Below are 20,707 nucleotides of genomic sequence, written 5' to 3' on the forward strand. Positions count from 1 at the left end.
AAGTCTGGTCTTTTTTTTTTGCTTTTTTAGAGCTGCACCTGTGGCATATGGAAGTTCCCAGGCTAGGAGTTGAATTGGAGCTTCAGCTGCTGGCCTAGGCCATGACTGTGACCTATACCCCAGCTCATGGCAACTCCAGATCCTTAATCCACTGAGCAAAGCCAGGGATCAAACCCCAGTCCTCATGGATACCAGTCAGATTTGTTACCATTGCGCTACAATGGGAACTCCTGGTCATTCCTTAAAAAAATAAAGATACACCTATACTTTAACCCGGAAAGTCATATGTATTTGCTAAAGAGAAATGAACACATATCCCCGTGCAAAGAATTGTACAGAAATGTTCAAAGCAGTTTTACTGATAACCAAAAATTAAGACAAATCCACACCTCTATCTTCAGGAGAGCAGCAGCTAACCAAGCTCAGTGATGCAGAGGGCGGCTTTCAACAATCACACTGGCACCTGAAATCCAGGGACACGTTTTCAGGAGTTTGGCAAGCCATTTGTCAAGCACAGACTCTATTAAAAATTAAATTATAGGACAAACAAAAGGAATATTCAAAATTGATTCCTTCCTTCCTAATTACTATCTTGTTCCCTGTGCCCTGAGGCTCTGGGGCAGCTTTGGGACCTGCTCAGTGGAACTGAGGACCAGCACTAGGTTTCGAGCTTGCTTCCCGCCTCCCCCTGGACCCTGAAATCTGCTAGGGCAGGAATGCAACTCATCAGATAATACTAATCAGGGCTTAATTTATTGTTTCTTTAGTTTTATAGACTTATGAATATGATGATAAAATATTAATAATGCAGATTAAAATTTAAAAGGGGCGGTGTCTGTGTCATATTATAAATAGCACAAAAACATTTAGAAAACATTCTTCTAATATTCAAAAATTATTACTGTCCTATACAGCAAAGAAGTCATTCATGTCTAATAAGGTTATTTCACTTTGATCTTACTAGGTAACATAAAGGGAAATAGCAACTCAGAGTACTCTGAGACTTGAGAATAATAAATTGTACAAGTTTGTGGTAGCTCAGTATGAAGCAGTAGATAATCAGAGCAGCCCTCTCTTGAACAGCAGCAACTACCCAGCTCAGGTCATGAAATCGATCTTGTCACTCATTGCCTGTATTTTAAAAAATGAACTAAAAGGAGTTCCCATTGTGGCACAGTGGAAACAAATCAGATTGGTAACCATGACGTTGCGTGTTTAATCCCTGGCCTCACACAGTGGGTTAAGGATCCAACATTGCTGTGAGCTGTGGTGTAGGTCACAGATTTGGCTAGGATCCTGCATTGCTGTGGCTGTGGGGTAGGCTGGTGCCTGTGGCTCTGACTCAGCCCCTAGCCTGGGAACCTCCCTATGTGATGGGTGTGGCCCTTAAAAGCAAAATGAAAAATAAAAAATAAAATAAAATTAAAAATGAGCTAGACTGGAAAATAAAAATGCAGAGTGTGTGGCACCAGAGTAAGGTAAATATTGTTTTGTAAAACATTTTTCATATAAAATCTTTGACACGTGTGTTATGTACTGTATTACAAAGCAAATTTATTATTTTACTTCAAACAGTTTGAAAAAGTCAAACAGTTTGAAAATACTGCTTTAGAGTTCCCGTCGTGGCGCAGTGGTTAACGAATCTGACTAGGAACCATGAGGTTGTGGGTTTGGTCCCTGCCCTTGCTCAGATGATTAACGATCCGGCTTTGCCCTGAGCTGTGGTGTAGGTTGCAGACGTGGCTCTGGCGTAGGCTGGCGGCTACAGCTCCGATTCGACCCCTAGCCTGGGAACCTCCATATGCCGAGGGAGCGGCCCTAGAAAAGGTAAAAAGACCAAAAAAAAAAAAAAAAAAAAAAAAAAAAAAAGCTGCTTTAAGGCACTTACATAAAGTAGAATTGTTTAGTCATAGGGTACCTGCACCTTAAAACTTACTAGGTAGTGCTGAGTTGTTCTTCAAAGTGTTTGAAACAAGCTACACTACCTATCCCCAGTAAGAAATGAGCTCTGGTGGTTTTACTTTTTTGTCATATTTAAGATGAACTTCTACATTTTTGCCACAGATAGGTATGAAATTGTATCTCAGCATTTTTTTAAAGTATAGTTGATATATAACACTATCAGTTTCAGGTGTGTTGCAAAGTAATTTAGATGTATGTATATGTATTATATATATAATTTTCAGATTATTTTCCATTATAGCTTACTATGAGATATTGAGTCTTACTCCCTGTGTTATACAGTAAATCCTATTCCTTCTCTATTTTATATATAGTAGTGTGTTCAGGATTTTTTTTTTTTCTTTTTACTGCTGCACCTGCAGCATATGGAAGTTCCTGGGCTAGGGTGTCAAATAGGAACTGCAGCTGAGACCTATACCACAGCCACAGCAACACTGGATCCAAGCCACATTTGCAGCCTATACCGCAGCTTGCAGCAACAGTAACAGCCAGATTCTTAGCCTACTGATAGAGGCTAGGGATCTAACTCCTATCCTCACAAAGACTATGTCAGATTCTTAATCTGCTGAACCACAACGGGAACTCCTAGTCAGGAGTGGTTTTTCTTTCTTTTTTTCTTTTTTTTTTTTTTTTTTTTTTTGTCTTTTTGTGTTTAGGACTACACTTGCGGCATATGGAGGTTCCCAGTCTAGGGCTCCAATCAGAGCTGTAGCCACCGGCCTATACCACAGCCACAGGAACGCAGGATCCAAGCCCTGTCCGCGACCTACACCATAGCTCACGACAATGCCAGATCCTTAACCCACTGAGCAAGGCCAGGGATGGAACCCACAACCTCATGGTTCCTAGTTGGATTCGTTAACCACTGAGCCACGACAGGAACTCCAGGAGTGTTTTAATTTCCATTTCTTAAATATCTGATGTACATCCTTGTAAACAATTTTTGGCTGGAGTTCCTGTTTATTATAGAATAGCGGCCTCAAATAATTACTGGTTTAAAGAGTATTAACTATTTTACATAACTTTGTAAGCCAATTATATGCCAATAAAATTAAAAAAAAGTAAGGAGGAGTTCCCGTCATGGCTCAGTGGTTAACAAATCTGACTAGGAACCATGAGGTTGCTGGTTCGATTCCTGGCCTTGCTCAGTGGGTTAAGGATCTGGCGTTGCCGTCAACTGTGGTGTAGGTTGCAGACAAGGCTCGGGTCCCACGTCGCTGTGGCTCTGGCATAGGCCAGCGGCTACAGCTCCGATTAGACCCCTAGCCTGGGAACCTCTATATGTCGCGGGACTGGCCCAAGAAGTGGAAAAAAGAAAAAAAAAAAAAAAAGAACTATTTTAAAACTCTCGATATTATCAAATTTTACTCCAGGATTGCATCAATTTACAGTTGCACAAGCAAGTTTATGACAGTCACAGTGCTTTCCCCGCCGCAGTTTTTGAGTCACTAGTTCCTCAAAGAAACCCTGCTCGCCTCCTCTTATTGGAAGGTGGTATCTACAAGCACCTTCAGGGTTTACAGCGCCTTTCTAGCTGAAACTTAAGCCCGCCCCGCCCCGTGCGTGCCGTGCGCATGCGCGCCAAGGAGGCGTGACGTCGGACGGCGACCTGGACGCTGGCGTCAGGCAGTTGAGCCGAGGAGCCAGGCAGTGTCCTTGTGCTCCCTTCCTTCTCTGGTACCGGGCCGCGGCCGGAGGCTTTGCAGGTGAATGTTCCTGTTGTTCCCATCCGGACCGGAAGACGCGGACCCCCCCACAGGCCGGGCCTACCCACTCTGCGCCCCTCTAAGGGAACCTCAGGCCCGCCCCCCCTTCCCTACCCCGCCGGCGGTCCCTCCGGAGCCTCCCTCAGGAGACGCCGTCCGTGCACCCCCCACTCCCCGACCCGAGTGCCTCTCCTTCTTTCTCTCCTCTTCTATGCTCCTCCTTTTTCTCTCTGTCCTGTCTTTCCCCCTCCCTTCTCCCCTCTGAAGTCTCGCTGGAGCCTCTCCTAGACCTGCCGCCTGTGCCCTCTCCCGAGCGGACTCATCTTTTCCCCCAGCCTGTTCCTCCGGAGCCTCACCTAGAGCTGCTCGCCCGCACCCTCTCCGGAGCGGACCCTCCCCTCCCCGGTCCTTCGGAGACTCGCCTAGAGCCGTCTGCTTGCCACCCCTTCCCAGCGGACTCCCTTTACCCTTCCTTCTAGTTCCTCCTGAACCTCCCCTAGAGCCATCCGTCTGAGGGCCCTCCAGAGCGGACCCCCCCCCCCGCGCAGTCTTGCTGCTCTCCCAGAGGGTGCTTCCCGCTGGCCAGCAGTCTTTCTGCCCGCTAAGCGCGGGTCTCCGCCCCTGCGGTCTCTGGTTTGGGGGATTTGGGCTCTTTTTGTTTTCCTTCTTGCCGGGAGGTCGCATCCTTAAGGAGTCCGGACTGGCCTTGAAGCTTTGTGTTCGCGGGTGGGGCCTGCCTCAGCGTCGTTTCTCCTACCCTCGGGTTTGCAGTGTTTTTTGTAGTTGCTTGGTTTTGTATTGTATTTTTTTTTTCTCTCACGTTTGATCCTCTGACCTAACCACACTGGGAGCCACAGAAGTTAGGGGTTTTCATTTCGCGTCAGAATAGTGTTTTTTGTTCGTTTTTAACTCAAAAGTAGAGAAATTTACATAGAAGACGCTTCATAAGTGACCCAATAGTAAACTTCCAGGTTTTCAGGGTGAGTGAGAGAAAAGAATGAGGTGGGGCGGTCATAGTGTCAAAAAAAAAAAAAAAAAAATAGATGGGAACGTGGTTAATTCCAAATGCCATTGACTCGTGAGAAACTTTCACATTTCTAGTGCCTTCACTGACTAGGACCGAGTGGAGCCACTGCGAGAGGGAGAGACGCTTTTGCCTAAAGGAAGGGACGTCTAGATAGTTCTGTTTGTTTGTTTTTTAAGGAAACCAGTGCCGGGGCAGGAAGTGACTTGTCTGAATTCACAGAGGGAATTCGGGCCCAAGCTGGGAGTGTCAATTCCCTGATTGTTTACGACCCTTAATATTTGTCTCACAAATTAATGACCAAAATATCTGTGTATATGTGCGTGTGCAGCGAGACTGCCCCTGCTGCTGGTTCTCTTGTGTTCAGTGTTGCCTGGGTCCAGGAAGTTCCTAACCCTGGGCTGGGGCTGATGGTGTAGATAGGAAGTGGGTGTTGGGAAAAGACATCCTGGCTGAGCAGGTGCCTGTCTGGGCTTCCCTTGTCCCTGGTGTTGACTCTGTGTGGTAGTGATGTCTTTATTTAACAACACCCCCCCCCCCCCACAACAGACTGATCTCTAAAGGCAGGAGTCAAACATATGTTGCAGGATTATCCTGGCAGATAAGAATGTCTGGCATGATGTAGCTGGTCAGTAAATGCTTCCTGAAGGAGGCTGCAGAAAAGAACTCAGAAATCAACAACAGTTCTTTACTATCATGTTTTTGTTTCTTTCTTTTCTTTTTTTTGTCTTTTTGCTTTTTCTAGGGCTGCTTCCCGCGGCATATGGACGGTCCCAGGCTAGGGGTCTAATCAGAGCTATAGCGGCCAGTCTACGCCAGAGCCACAGCAATGCCAGATCCAAGCCACGTCTGTGACCTACACCACAGCTCACAGCAACACTGGATCCTTTAACCCACTGAGCAAGGCCAGGGATCGAACCCACAACCTCATGGCTCCTAGTCAGATTCGTTAACCACTGTGCCACGATGAGAACTCCTGTTTCTTTTTCTTTTTTGGCTGCCCTGGGCGTTTGTAATTCCTAGTCTAAGGATCAGATGCAGTTGCAGCCCTGGCCGGAGGATCAAATCTTCGTCCCAGAGCTCCCAGTTCTGTTGGGCCACAGCAGGAACTCTCTCACTAGCTTGTTTTTAATGGTGTTAGCACACTCTGTGGGTAAATTTCCTGAGAAGGACTGAATTTGGGAAATGTGTAGGTCAGTGGTATAGAAGGAATAGAGGCCACTTTTGAGGGAGTCTTATTACTTCCAGGGAAGATAGAGGTTTTTCTTGACTCCTTCTAGAAGGTTTGCTTGCTGTACTTCCCAGCTTGCTATCCTACCTTAATATTTGGATTCTTTCTCTTTTCTTTCTTAATTGGATATATAAAGAACTTACAGAATTACCAAAAATTGCTGAGTAAAAAAAGCCTATTAAAAATGTTACAAAGGAGTTCCCGTCGTGGCGCAGTGGTTAACGAATCTGACTGGGAACCATGAGGTTGCGGGTTCGGTCCCTGCCCTTGCTCAGATGGTTAACGATCCGGCATTGCCGTGAGCTGTGGTGTAGGTTGCAGACGCGGCTCGGATCCTGGGTTGCTGTGGCTCTGGTGTAGGCCAGGGGCTACAGCTCCAATTCGACCCCTAGCCTGGGAACCTCCATATGCCGTGGGAGCGGCCCAAAGAAATAGCAAAAAGAAAAAAAAAAAAAAGTTACAAAAAGTGGATTAGTTGAACCAGTCATATTTTACTGTGTTTTATTGGTTGTATATTTGCTTCTGAATTTGATCATTAGGGCAGAAGGTTGAACTTTGTTGCCTCTTTGTTTTAGTCCTTTTTTTTTTTGGGTACCTGTGGCATATGGAGATTCCCAGGCCAGGGATCCAATGTGAGCTGCATGAGTTCCCTTTATGACTCAAAGGGTTAGGAACCTGACATAGTGTCTGTGAGGATGTGGGTTCAATCCCTGGCCTCGATCAAGGGGTAAGGATCTGGCAAGCTCATTGGGTACAGATGCGGTTCGGATTCTGTGTGTCTGTGGCTCCTATTTGACCCCTAGCCTGGAAACTTCTACATGCTGCAGGTGCTGCCCTTAAAAAAAACCAAATAAACAGAAGAAAAAAAGAATCTGAACTGCAGTTTTGACCTAGCTGTGGCAGTGACACATCCTTAACCCATTGCCCCAGGGATTGAACCTATACCGCCACAGAGACAAGGCCAGATCTCCACTGTGCCACAGGGGGAACTCCTAGTCTGTCCTTTGATGAGTGCTTATGTTGGGCTTGTTGTTAAGACGTGATTGCTATCTGGAAATGGCCAACACCGCATATGAACTGACCTCTAAATGATGATGGGTCACATGATCCTTCTTGTCCCCTGTGTTTTTTTGGAGTCCTTGAAGAACAGGGTTTTTGTCTCTTTGATAAGGAAATAACTTTTTAGCTAAAATACTAGTTTCTCTAGTTAACACATCCTCTAAGTAAAGTTCCTGATAATCTCAGGGACTGAATTTTGTGAAGTGTGTAGGTCAGTGGTATAGAAAGAACAGATACCATTCTTGAGGTAGTCATAGTATTCCTTGGGAAGATATTATTAACTAGAGGAATCAGGCAAAGTGGGCCTTCAGCTCAGAATTGACAGATTCCCTTTCTACCTCTTAAATTTGTCCCTTTGGACTCAGTGCCTTTTTTTTTTTTTGGTCTTTTTGCCATTTCTTGGGCCGCTCCCTTGGCATATGGAGGTTCCCAGGCTATGGGTCTAATTGGAGCTGTAGTCTCGGCCTACACCAGAGCCACAGCAACGTGGGATCCGAGCCTCGTCTGCAACCTACACCACAGCTCACGGCAACGCTGGATCGTTAACCATCTGAGCAAGGGCAGGGACCGAACCCACAACCTCATGGTTCCTAGTTGGATTCGTTAACCACTGCGCCACAACGGGAACTCCTCAGTGCTTTTTAAAGTGACTTGAGTTCGTATTTAACATAACTTGAGATGTTGAATATGCTTTTAAAACTTCCTGTAGATTTTATTGGCATGTGAGTAATGTGGCTATTTTATAGCCACTTTGCTGGCATTTTACTCTCTAGGGACCAACAACAGGACTTAGACTTTATCTGATGAAATTTAGTTTATGCATTAGATCCTGCTCCAGGGTATAAGTAATAGTGAAATGTTGAAATAAGTTATGGAGAGTAGAATTCAGCAAAGTACATTAAAAAAGTATTCCTGTTCCTTCAGAGACTAATTTACTTAACATATTCTGGGAGGGTTTTTTGGTTTGACCGCCCCCCCCCCCCCCCGCCAGGTATGTGTTCAAATTTTGAAAAGTCAAGGGCATCTTAATTAAGTTTCCTAAGTCATTTGAGAAGCAGCCTGATGTGCTTCTCTCTTCTAGAATGTTTTGGGTAAATTTCAGTTAGGTGGGTAGTGAAGAAATAGCAATAATAGTAGTAATAATTGCTTTTGGAACAGCTACCATTTGTTGAATTTAGTAACTGTCAGGCACCATGCAAATGCAAGTTATTTCACCCAGTTTTCCAAAATCCTATCAAGGAGGTATTAGTATCCTCATTTTATGGATGAAGAAACTAAGGCTTGGGAAAGTTCAGTAACTTGCTCAAGATAGTTTATAAGTCATTGAGCCAGGATTTAAACATGTTTTGTTTTTGGCCATGCCCATGGCATGAAGAAGTTCCTGGACAAGGGATGGAACCTGCACCACAGCAGAGACCCAGACAGCTGCATTGACAACACTGGTTCCTTAACCTAATGCTCCACAGTGGAACTCCTGCTCTTCATTTAGATGTAGTCTTTTACTTCCTGCCAAAGAAGACTTTTCCTTCCTGTAGATATTCTTCTTGAGTCTACCAGAAACTCTTATGTCAGTTTTTGTTAACTCCACCAGAACCCTCCATCCTTCTCCAGTCAGGCCTGATTTTGTTCCCCAGGCATGTGGCACAGTGACTTCCTGGGCCTGCCTTCACCTGCATCCTGGGCATTTTCTTTCTCTTGGTTCCTTATTGGCTCCCCTAATTGCTTGTGGTTTATGCTCTCATTTTGATGGAATACATTTTTTCACTAGGTTCTGGAAACATGGTAGAGTACATGGAGTTTAAGTCTTAAATCTTTCAGCATGTGCATAAATCTTTTTACCTCTTGATTTATTATTTGACTGGGTATGGGATTCTGGCTTGAAAATTTCCTCTTGGCATTTTGCAAATATTGACCCATTGCCTTCCAGCTTCCCACACTTTTGATAAAGATGCCCTAATGTTTTGCTTATCCTTTTGTGACCTTTTTTTTCGTCTTTTTCCTCGGGGAAGTTTTTAGGTTCTATTCTTTGTCCCTAGAGTTCTGAAATTTCATTATAAACCTTACTGAGGAGCTTTTAAAATTCATCTTGCTGGACATTCATTGAAGCTCTTGGGTATAGAAATGTGTTGTCCTGTTCAGGGAAATGTTTGTATAGTATTTTCTTTCTGGTTTATTTATGAAACTGGGGCCAGGGATCTAACCCGCATCCTCACAGAGGCAGCATCAGGTTCTTAACCTGCTGAGCCACAAGGGAAACTCCTCAGCACTTCTATTTTAAAATTTGCAAAAGTGTTTTTAACTGAGAGCTCTGTATGTTCCTACTTCAGATCATTTTGGTTTTTTCTTTGATACAGTATTGTTTATCATTTCTTTGATAACAGAAATTTTTAAGGTTTTTCTTTGCTCCTTGCATTGTCTTTGATTCTTATGAAGTTTTTGAGTTTTTTTTTTTTTTTTTTTTTTTTTTGCAGCTGCACCTATGGCACCTACGGCATATGGAAGTTCCGGGCTAGGGGTCAAATTGAAGCTGTAACTGTAGGCCTACACCACAGCCACAGCAACGCCAGATCTGAGGCACATTTGTGACCTACACTGCAGCTTGCGGCAATGCTGAATCTTTAACCCACTGATTGAGGCCAGGGATCAAACCTGCCTCCTCAACGACACCTATGTTGAGTTCTTAACCCACTGAGTCAAAATAGGAATTCCATTTCTGAGTTTTTCTGCTTTTATTTTTTTTCAGTCTCTTATCTCTTGGCTTTCCGCAGATGTTTGATGATGCATGTTATCTGTTCCTAAGAGAGAGATTAAAAAAACTGGTTGAAAAGTTTGTGTATTTGTTTAAAGTTTATCACTTGGTGAGCTTTCCTGTAGGGTTTTAGGCAGAGACTGGCTTTTTTTGGGGGTGTGTGTGGGGGGGGAGTATCATTGAGCTTTGGGCTGTGCCCTTTGCCCAGAGCTAGAAAGTCGAATCAAGTAAAGGAAGAGGATGGGGAGTTTAAGACTTGCACTTTGTTACTTCTCTAAGTGTGGCATCTCATTTCCACTCTGAGCTCCCCCTGGTGTCCCCAAAGCTAGAGCCTCTGTTTCAGCTTTCCCAGGAAGGAAATCCTCAGAATTGGGGAGGGTGGTTGCCTGCATGTATAGAGAGCATAGTGATCTTCAGTACATTTTGATATTCTTCCCCACCTTCAGGATTATCTCTTAGCTCTGGTTTCTGAATCTTTGCCGTGTTCCATGGCTAGAGTTGGCTTGCTATGTTTTGGCTTCTTGTTAACACATGAAAAGGAAGCTGAATTTTATATTAGTTACTTCTTGTCCTTTTGCTTTAGAACTTTCATAGTGTTCTTAGCATCTCATCTGCTTTTGTCTCTGCTGCCACTCTCTTCGTCTTTGTGGATTTATGTCTTGTTTTCCTTTTAACTCTCATCTTAGATGCATTTTTAGGAGAAAGCAGAGTTAGGTCTTTAATCTGTTGTTAATGTTGGAAATAGTAAAACAGTCACTAGTGTGGGTGATCTTTATGTTACTGATAGATCTTTTGTCTTGGATCCTCATTTAAAATTTTTCTTTCTCAGAGTTCCCATTGAGGCTCAGCAGTTAATGAACCCGACTAGGATCCATGAGGATGTGGGCTTAGCTCAGTGGGTTAAGGATCTGGTGTTGCCGTGAGCTGTGGCATAGGTCACAGACGAAGCTCAGATCTGACATTGCTATGACTGTGGCTTAGGCTGGTAGCTGTAGCTCTGATTGAACCCCCCCCCCCCCGGCCTGGGCATCTCCATATGCCGCGGGTGTGTCCCTAAAAAGCAAAAACTAAAATCAAATAAAATTTTTTTTCTTTTTTCTTGTCTTTTTTTTGTCTTTTGTCTTTTTAAGGCCACACCTGCAGCATATGGAGGTTCCCAGGCTAGGGGTCTAATTGGAGCTACAGCTATGGGCCTATGCCACAGCCACGCAGGACCCAAGCTGCGTCTGCCATCTACACCACAGCTCATGGCAACGCCGGATCCTTAACCCACTGATCAAGGCCATAGGTCGAACTTGCAGCCTCATAGTTCCTAGTCAGTTTTGTTTCCTCGGTACCATGACGGGAACTCATCTTTTTTCTTTTTAGGGCTACACCTGTGACATAGGGAAGTTCCCAGGCTGGGAGTTGAATTGGAGCTGCATCTGCTGGCCTACACCACAGCCATAGAAACACCAGCTCTGAGCCACATCTGCGACCTGTGCTGCAGCTTTGTGGCATTGCTGGTGGATCCTCATTTTAATGTCACTGTTAAAAGTGACATTAATTGTTTTCTCTCTTTAACAGTAACTCTTATGTGAAGTGTAGTGTTTAGTGACAAGAAATATGTATTTTCCAGAAATAAGTAATATTTTTATGTATTGTAGAGGGGAATAATGGGAGGATGGGTATTTAAAGTTTGCCATTTTCTTTTAACTCCCTCTGAGCACCAGTCCTAAGTAACCTCCTAGCAAGGCAGGCCAGCAGGATCTGATCTAGGCTCATGAGTAGGGTACCTGTTTTAGGCAGTGGTATGTGAATACTCTATAAAGCTGAGAGCAGGTAGGCTGAGTGACAGGTAGTGTTTCCTCCTCCTCTGCCTTGTGGCCAGTATTCAGGCTACATTGGAGGAGTTTGGCTGGGGGCAACTCTAGATAGATTTAGCTGTGGTCCAGCATAGGGAAGGTGGGTCATTTAAGAGCAGAAACAGACAGCTGCTTATTTAAGTACTTGTTGCCCTTGGTGTCTCTTATTTATACAGCCCAGTGTGGGGGTCTGTTGTGTGTTGTATCTTGCTTATGGGTTGGGAGCCAGAGGCAAGCGTCCTCCTTCTGATGAGGCAGTATGCGCCATGAGGTGATATGATGCCAACATGGTCCTGACAGAAAAGGATGGAAGAGTCACAAAGGACACACATCTTTTTAATGGAGGACAAGAACTCACTTTTCTGCCCTCAGATGACTGCCTCTTTCAGTCTCTGCCAGATATAAAATGCCCAGCCTCAGTCCCCTGAGAAGGTGCCTCTTGGCTGATGATGGTGCCTGATCCTAGTGAAGGTCCCACACGCACTTTAGGAAGTTTGTTTAATATCCTCTTGGCTGCTTCTGACTTTGGGAGATTGGCTTATAAGTGCCTGCCCAGCAGGTACAGGTAACCAAATGCAGTACCTTCCTGAGGATATGCATCTAGGAGTCATTCTCCCCAGCAGCTTACGTTTGGGTTTGGTTTGCAACCTGTTTTGCAGTCTTCTCTGTGTTTCAGTATGTTTCAATCTTTAATTCAGAGCACTAGGCTGGTCTTAAGAGAGGAATCGTGACATCTTAGTAAACACAACATATAGCTTATTATCAGTGCAGTAACTGTTTGAACTATCTAGTGAGGGAAAGGAATTATTCAAATCAGAGTGCTTAACTTTTTTTTCCCCCCTCCAGTTGCTAGGATGCCTTTTAGCCTCAGTTGGTTCTAATGATACATAATTATTATTTTCACGTTGGCATTCATATTGCCACAGTTTGGCCATTAGATGCCCTTTTTTCAGCTAGTTAACTTTTTTTTGTAAGCAACATCATTTAACATTTACTTTTTGAAATTCTGAACTAAGTTGATTGGCTGATTTTAATCCTCTAGTGCTGCCTCTTTAAAATTTTTTTTTTCTTTTGTCTTTTTAGGGTCCCACCTCTGGCATATGGAGGTTCCCAGGCTAGGGGTCGAATCGGAGCTGCAGCTGCTGGCCGACATTACAGCCACAGCAACACCAGATCCGAGCTGCGTCTGCCACCTACACCACAGCTCATGGCAATGCTGGATCCTTAACCCACTGAGTGAGGCCAGGGGTCGAACCTGCAACCTCATGGTTCCCAGTCAGATTTGTTTCCACTGTGCCACCACAGGAACTCCTCTTTAAAAATTTTTTTTTTTTTTAGACTTTTGTCGGAAGCTTTATTTTTTATTATTATTATTATTTTTTGTCTTTTTTTTTTTGTTGTTGTTGCTGTTTCTTGGGCCGCTCCCGCGGCACATGGAGGTTCCCAGGCTAGGGGTCGAATCAGAGCTGTAGCCACCGGCCTACGCCAGAGCCACAGCAACGCGGGATCCGAGCCGCGTCTGCAACCTACACCACAGCTCACGGCGACGCCAGATCGTTAACCCACTGAGCAAGGGCAGGGACCGAACCCGCAACCTCATGGTTCCTAGTCGGATTCGTTAACCACTGCGCCACAACGGGAACTCCCTAAAAATCATTTCTAAAGGCATTCCTGAAAGCATCTTTGTGTTTTTTTGTTTTTTTTTTTTTTTTTCATCTTTGTGTTTTACCAGTAAGACATCTTAGGCACATCTTGAGGTATCCTGTCCGTGAATTGTAACCAGCTCATTTTCAAGAAGTACTGCTTCCTTTTAGAGGAGACCAGTATTAGAGAGAAAAATCTGGGCATGTGAGATTGTTCCATGTAGTGAACGACAGTAGACAGGGTGATACCAGATAAGAAGCTCCTTGAATGCATAGAACAATTACCCTTTTTCAAAAAGTCACGAGTTTTTGGAGTTCCCGTTGTGGCTCAGCGGGTCACGAACCCAACTAGTATCCATGAGGATGTGGGTGCAGTCCCAGGCCTTGCTCAGTGTCTTAAGGATTTGGCGTTGCCACGAGCTGTGGTGTAGGTTGCACATGTGGCTCAGATCTGGTATTGCTGTGTATGTAGGCTGGCAACTGCAGCTCCGATTTGAGCCCTGGCCTGGGAACTTCCATATGCTGAGGGTGCGCCCCCTCCGCCCAAAAAAAGGGGTCATTAGCTTCTGTTGCTAATTTCAGTTTAAGTTTCTTTTTTTCTTTATACCTTGTTGTAATAATTTTCCCTCTTTTTAATAGTTTTGAACTATTTTATGTGGGCGTACCAAAGATATGTTTATAATGTCCTCTCAATGTAGAAGTTTTTTTCTGTTTTGAATCTTGGCTCAAGTGGCCTGAAGTTGATTTCCAAGTCAGCTTTTCAGTTTTCCCTTGTTGACATCCCTTATCTACCTGAAAAGTAAAAGAAATCTCACTTCACCTCAGGGAAACAGGAAAGAATACAAAGAAACACAGTATCTGGCAACTCAGATGTTGACCCATGAAATTTATTGCAGGAAATCTCTAGGTCCTTAAGGAACTCTTTCTTTCTCTGTGGATGCTACTGGTGGTGGTATTAATCTTATAGGCACACAAAGTTGTTGGCCTTGGATTCTTGAAGACCTGTGAATTATTGGAGCTGTTCTTAATTTCATTGTTAGGCTGAGCTGACATTTTGACTGTCATGAATGTCAGCAAGTGCAGCCAAATTAATATCAAGAGTCATTAGAGATGTTAAAAAACTTACCACAAAAGTTCAGGAGACCCTTTCCTGTTACTCCACATTTTTACACTCTTGGTTCCACAACCACCAGCTTGTAAAGTATCAGCAAAGTTGTGTGACAGCATTTCACCGAGATTTTATATTTGTATTGTAACTCAGTGGCTCCCAATACCTACAAGTAGTTTTTGGCCTATTCCCAACTATTTTCCTTTTGACGTGAAATACACACTGAGGGTGTATGTTATGATGGCATGAAGTTTTAGTATAAATATCCAAGATTTGGCATGAATGAATACATAATTACACCCTAGCAGTTTTGTATTCTGAGGTAATAATATACCATCCCCTATCTTTTTAACTTACAGATTTAACTTGTTTCTGCCATTAGAGTGGAAGCTATATAAAGCAGGAATTTTGGTTTGGTCAGTGCTGTATCCTTAATGCCTACTGCAAGGCTGGGCACACATTAGATATTCAAAGAATATTTGTTGAATGAAAATATGTTGGTATTATTTCTCTATGTGATCCTTTTGGAAGCAAATTATTGTTTTTTTTTTGTTTGCTTGCTTGCTTGCTTTTTAGGGCTGCACCTGAGGCATATTGAAGTTCCCAGGCTAGGAGTTGAATCTGTTACAGCTGCAGGTCTACACCACAGCCACAACAATGCAAGATCCAAGCCGAGTCTGTGACCTATACCACAGTTCACGGCAACATCAGATCTTTAACCCTCTTAGTGAGGCCAGGGATCCAACCTGAGTCCTCATGAATCCTAGTCGGGTTCGTTAACTGATGAACTCTGCAAATGATGGCTTTATTAAAAAAATTTTTTTTGTTTCTTTTTCTGCTGCACCCATAGCACTTGAAAGTTCCTGGGCCAGGGATGAAATCCAAGCTGTAGCTGCAACCTGCCTCACAGCTGTGGTAATGCCAGATCTTTAACCTACTTCGCTGTGCTGGGCGTTGAAGCTGCGCCTCCTTGGCGACCTGAGCCACTGCAGTTGGATTCTTAACCCACTGTGCCACAATGGGAACTCCAAATGATTGTTTCAGAATGTTTTGGGCTGCAAGTTGCAGGAAGCCAGTTCAACCCAGTTTAAATAATAAAGAAGCCTATCATTTTGCCTAATGGAAAGCTTTGTATGGGTATAGGTTTCCCGGTGACTCAGTGTTGGCGCTGCCTTCTCAATAGTCAGCTGCCCTCAGGCTCATCCCCTCACTGTCCCTTCACTGTCTCCCAGCAGCAGTGAGCGCAGGCATATCCAGTGGGAGGAAGGGAAGAGACTGACTTTCGGCCTTAGTTCATTTTGACTGTATGTTTGAGTACCTGGATATATGAGAGAAAGATGGGGAAAGATGAAAAACATCTTTCCTTTTTTTGGTGAGGACAGATAGCATGAATTGGCAAACAATTGCAAAGAGGTTAAGAACTTTCAGATGATGACTTTGGACATGCTGGAATATAGGATGACTAAGGTTTGTGAGACCTGAGCCATACTTAGAGGTGGGAAAAGTTAAATGAGGGAGAACTCTTCTGTTCTTCCCAGTGCTCTTTTGGGCACTTGGACTTATGCTCCATTTTGCTAACCTTCCAAACCTGTGTGCCTTGAAGAGAATACCTAAAAATGCTAAAGTGGAAAACAAAAGAGGTCCATTGTCTCGGCCTCCAAATAGTATCTGTTGATTTATAAATAAATAAATAATAGATTATAATGCTTGCAAATTGTTTTTAAAAACCTAGGTAGTATAGAAAGGTGCAATAGGCCTGAATAGTCATTCTGTTTTCTGATACATATACAGCATTGCCTCATTCCTCTCATCAGAGGTACACTTTGTTCACAGTTTTTATTTAAAAAATTTTTTTTTTTTTTTTTTTTGTTGTTGTTATTGTTGCTACTTCTTGGGCCGCTCCCGTGGCATATGGAGGTTCCCAGGCTAGGGGTTGAATCGGAGCTGTAGCCGCCGGCCTACACCAGAGCCACAGCAACGCGGGATCCGAGCCACGTCTGCAACCTACACCACAGCTCACGGCAACGCCAGATCGTTAACCCACTGAGCAAGGGCAGGGATCGAACCCGCAACCTCATGGTTCCTAGTCGGATTCGTTAACCACTGCGCCACGACGGGAACTCCTAAAAAAATTTTCTATTAGAGTTGGTTTACAATGTTGTGACAGTTTGTTCACCATTTTTATGATTCTTTCCAGAAGACAGTTGTGCTGTATCAGCTGTGTGCTCATCAGCTCTCACTGTTCTCCCTCATTCCTTTGCACATCTGCATTGTGATCTGTCATTTGTGGAAGTGCCCATTAAGCAGTCCTCTTTGGTTGGGGCTAGTTAGTGTTGTGCGGTATAAGCAACATTGCAGTGAATGTCCGTTAGTGTTGGTGAACCTGTGCAGGTGTATCAGTGAGGCATATTCCTAGTAATGCTGACATTGCTGGGTCAGAGTATATAAATGTTTAAAATTTGGATAGATATTATTAAATTCCCCTCCCAAAAGATTGTAGCAGTTTTCATTCCTGCCATCATGCTTTCTCCTTCCTGGGTATCATGCTTTCTTTCATTTGTGTTTCTCTGATAGGTAATACCGTTAAGTTGTGATTTGAATTTTGTTCAATTGAGAGGAATGGAGTATCCTATGAGTTTTTTTTTCCCCATTCATGTTTCTTTTTCTGTGAACTGCCAAATGATTGCTGTTTCTGTTTTTCTTTTCTTTTCCTTTTCTTTCTTTTCCCTCCTTCCCTTCTCTCTTTTTTTCTTCAGCTGCAGCATATGCGAGTTCCCAGGCTAGGGGTCAAATCTGAGCTGCATCTGCGACCTGTGCTGCAACTTGCAGCAACAGTGGATCCTTAACCTACTGAGAGGCCAGGGATGGAACCTGCATACTCACTGATACTGTGTCACATTTGTAACTAGCTGAGCCACAACAGGAACTCTTGTTTGCTGTTTCTGTTATAAGTGAGTTTTGTCTATGACAGAAATTAGCTCGCTGCTGCCATATATATGGTTGTAAATGCTTTTTTCTTCATCTTTTACTGGTCTTTTTGACTTTTCTTGTCACCCAAATTTTTATTTTTATGGATTTAACTGTATCAGACCCCCTTGACTTCTGGTGTTCTGCTCTGATCTGGCCACTCCACCTACTGACACTAGTACACATCTCACCAGGCTGTGTAAAGTCTTTAGGACACACCAGAAGTTAGGCCCAGGTAGCTGGACCCCAGGGCCCCAGGATACCAGGCATGTTCGGAGAAGCCACAAGTCCTTGACTGAGCAGAATCTTTGTGTTCCTGGGGCTGCTTTATGTCTGTTAGATGTAATAAGCTAGTGGAGTTAGAATTAGTAGGGTAGGCAGAGTGCTAAAGCTGAAGCCTGGAGTGTGTGGTGGGGAGTGTGTTGGCCCCATTAAGGAGGTATTGGCTGACTTCCAGTGGCTAGTGAGGTAAAATGGCTATGGTCCTTTCCTCAGCTGACACTGAAAGAGATAAGGGTAGGGAGTTAGGCTAAAGGGCTGTGATTTTGTATTATAGTAAAAAGCATGGGAGTTCCGTCATGGCGCAGTGGTTAACGAATCTGACTAGGAACCATGAGGTTGAGGGTTTGATCTCTGCCCTTGCTCAGTGGGTTAAGGATCCAGCGTTGCCGTGAGCTGTGGTGTAGGTTGCAGATGCGGCTTGGATCCTGCGTTGCTGTGGCTCTGGCGTAGACCGGTGGCTACAGCTCCGATTCAACCCATAGCCTGGGAACCGCCATATGCCATGGGTGCAACCCTAGAAAAGACAAAAAAGGGAGTTCCCGTCGTGGCGCAGTGGTTAACGAATCCGACTAGGAACCATGAGGTCGCGGGTTCGGTCCCTGCCCTTGCTAAGTGGGTTAACGATCTGGCGTCGCCGTGAGCTGTGGTGTAGGTTGCAGACGCGGCTCGGATCCCGCGTTGCTGTGGCTCTGGCGTAGGCCGGTGGCTACAGCTCCGATTCGACCCCTAGCCTGGGAACCTCCATGTGCCGCGGAAGCGGCCCAAGAGATAGCAGCAACAACAACAACAAAAGACAAAAGACAAAAAGACAAAAAAAAAAAAGCATGAACTTCTAAAACTTGTAATTTCCTGAGAGAGGTGCTACAAGTGTCTTTGTTATTCATAATAAACCACTTTTAACTGTACCTCTGTTTATGCTAATGATGCTGATTCTTGGTGGGCCTCTAGGTAACTTCAGGTTGAGGCTGGTTGCTAAGGAACCAACCTTGTGATTAGAAGGTACTTCAGCTCCATCTCTGGACCTCCAGAGATGGAGAGAGAGGCTGGAGATGGAGCTTAATCACCACTGTCCAATGATGCAATCAGTCATGCCCTCCTAAGGGAACCTTCTTAAAAAAACCCTAAATGACAGGGTTCCAAGGGCATTTGGGTTAATGATTACCTGGAGATGTTGGGAGAGCAGTATCTGAAGAGGCACAGAAGTTCTGCACTTTTCCCCTACACCTTCCCCTCTGCATCTCTTCTGTCTGACTGTTCCTGTGATGTATCCTTTTATAACAAATAGGTGAAGTGCTTTCCTGCATTCTGGGAGCCATAGTAGCAAATTATCAAATCTGAGGAGGGGGTCATGGAACTCCCAGTTTATAGGTTACAAGTGCCCAGGACTTGGGTATCAAGTGGGAGCACTCTTGTGGACATGAGCCCCTAACCTGTGGGCTCTGTTTCTAACTCCATATAGCTTGTGTCAGAATCTAATTGAATTAGTAGATATCCAGTGGGTGTCCTGAGGGTGGGGAATTCGATTGTTAGTGTGGACAAACTTCACACATTTGGTGTCAGAAGCATTTGAGTAAAAGCAGTTCATGTGGGTCATTCTCTTTTTTGGGTATAATTTTTAACCTTCCTGTTTCTTCTTCTTTAGGTGGAAAGATGGCGTTTGTGAAGAGTGGATGGTTGCTGCGACAGAGTAAGTGCAGGGCATGAGCCCCTTAGTCTTGTTTTAGTGTTGCTTTAGGGTACATCTTTTTCTTTTTGGTCACACCTGTGGCACCCAGAAGGTTCCAGCCAGGGATTGAACCTCTACCACAACAATGGCCCAAGGCACTGCAGTGACACCGGATCCTTAACCCATTCGGCTACCAGGGAACTCCCCTTAGGGAACATCTTTATTTCTATGGCTAGAACATGACATTTATAAACAAAATCTATTGATGTTGCAGATTTTTAGAGGTCTTTGAACTATTTTTCTGTACCCACAGAGCTCCTTCTTGGTTGCTGCCTTAAAAGGAACCAGGGGACAGTGGTGGTCCCTGCTGGTTTCTCTTTTCTTGCTAGCATGCTGTAGTTTTTTTTTTTCCCCTTCTTCTTTTTAGGGCTGCACCTGCAGTGTATGGAAGTTCCTGGGCTAGGGGTCAAATCGGAGCTACAACTGCTAGCCTACGCCACAGCACTTCAGCTTAGGATTGGAGCCACATCTGTGACTTATGCCACAGCTTGTGGCATTGCTGGATCCTTAACCCACAGCCAGGTCAGGGATCAAACTCACGTCCTCATGGATACTAGGCGGGTTCCTAACCCACTAAGCCATAATGGGAACTCCTGTCATGCTGTATTGTTAATGGTTGACCTGAGGTTCTTGAGTCTACCCAAACTAGGCTAATACATTAGTGTGGAAGTACTGCTCACTTTATGGGAAATAGCTTTCTTATCTGGGGATTGAACAGTGGCAAGATTCTAAATCCTGGAATCTTTAATATAGATTGAGATTTGACTTGAGGGAACAGATTACTTAAAACCAGACTTTTTGTATCTCCAAAAAGGGCTCTGGAGAAGAGACTCAGTTCTTTATTTATGGGATTGAGTTCATTAGACTTAGGCTTTTTTTTTAATCTTTAGGGCTCCACCTGTGGCATGTGGAAGCTCCCAGGCTAGGTCTTGAATCAGAGCTGTAGCTGCTGGCCTACATCACAGCCACAGCAATGCTGGATCTGAGCTGCATCCACAGCCTACACTACAGCTCATGGCAATGCCAGGTCCTTAATCCACTGAGTGAGGCCAGGGATTGAACCCGCGTCTTCATGGATACTAGTTGGGTTCATTATCACTGAGCCAGAAAGGAAACTCCATTGTAGACTTATTTTTATGGGCCTTCATATACTTATCTATGTTTATCTCTGATACTGCCAGTTGAAGTGGGATTCATAGTGTGTTTTAAAGCAGGAATAAGTGGCTCTTTGGGGATTTTTGTTCTTTTTTGTTTTTGCTTTTTTAAAAAAACAATGTTTAAGGATTTTGATGACAGTCATTTATTTTAATGGTAGGAACAACAAAGTGAAATGAATGCAGAGAAAGTCATTACAGTGTTGAATCACAGAATTTTAGATATGAAAGCAACATTTTAAAAATAAATGG

At 44.1% G+C, this 20,707-nt stretch overlaps 1 protein-coding gene across 2 annotated transcripts in view; it reads left to right on the top strand.

Moving 5' to 3' along the window:
• Positions 3,518 to 20,707, top strand: part of PLEKHB2 (pleckstrin homology domain containing B2) — a 60,793-nt gene continuing 43,603 nt past the window's right edge. Inside the window, exons 1-2 of one of the 2 annotated variants that reach the window (XM_021076267.1) lie at positions 3,518 to 3,668; positions 19,218 to 19,262. In XM_021076267.1, the coding sequence (XP_020931926.1) occupies positions 19,226 to 19,262 (37 nt within the window). In that variant the 5' untranslated portion in view covers positions 3,518 to 3,668; positions 19,218 to 19,225. The remainder of the gene's footprint in view (positions 3,669 to 19,217; positions 19,263 to 20,707) is intronic. The other variant, XM_021076266.1, reaches the window with a different exon arrangement.

This window comes from Sus scrofa, chromosome 15 (genome assembly GCF_000003025.6).
Source record: "Sus scrofa isolate TJ Tabasco breed Duroc chromosome 15, Sscrofa11.1, whole genome shotgun sequence".
NCBI classification, from domain to species: Eukaryota; Metazoa; Chordata; class Mammalia; order Artiodactyla; family Suidae; genus Sus; species Sus scrofa.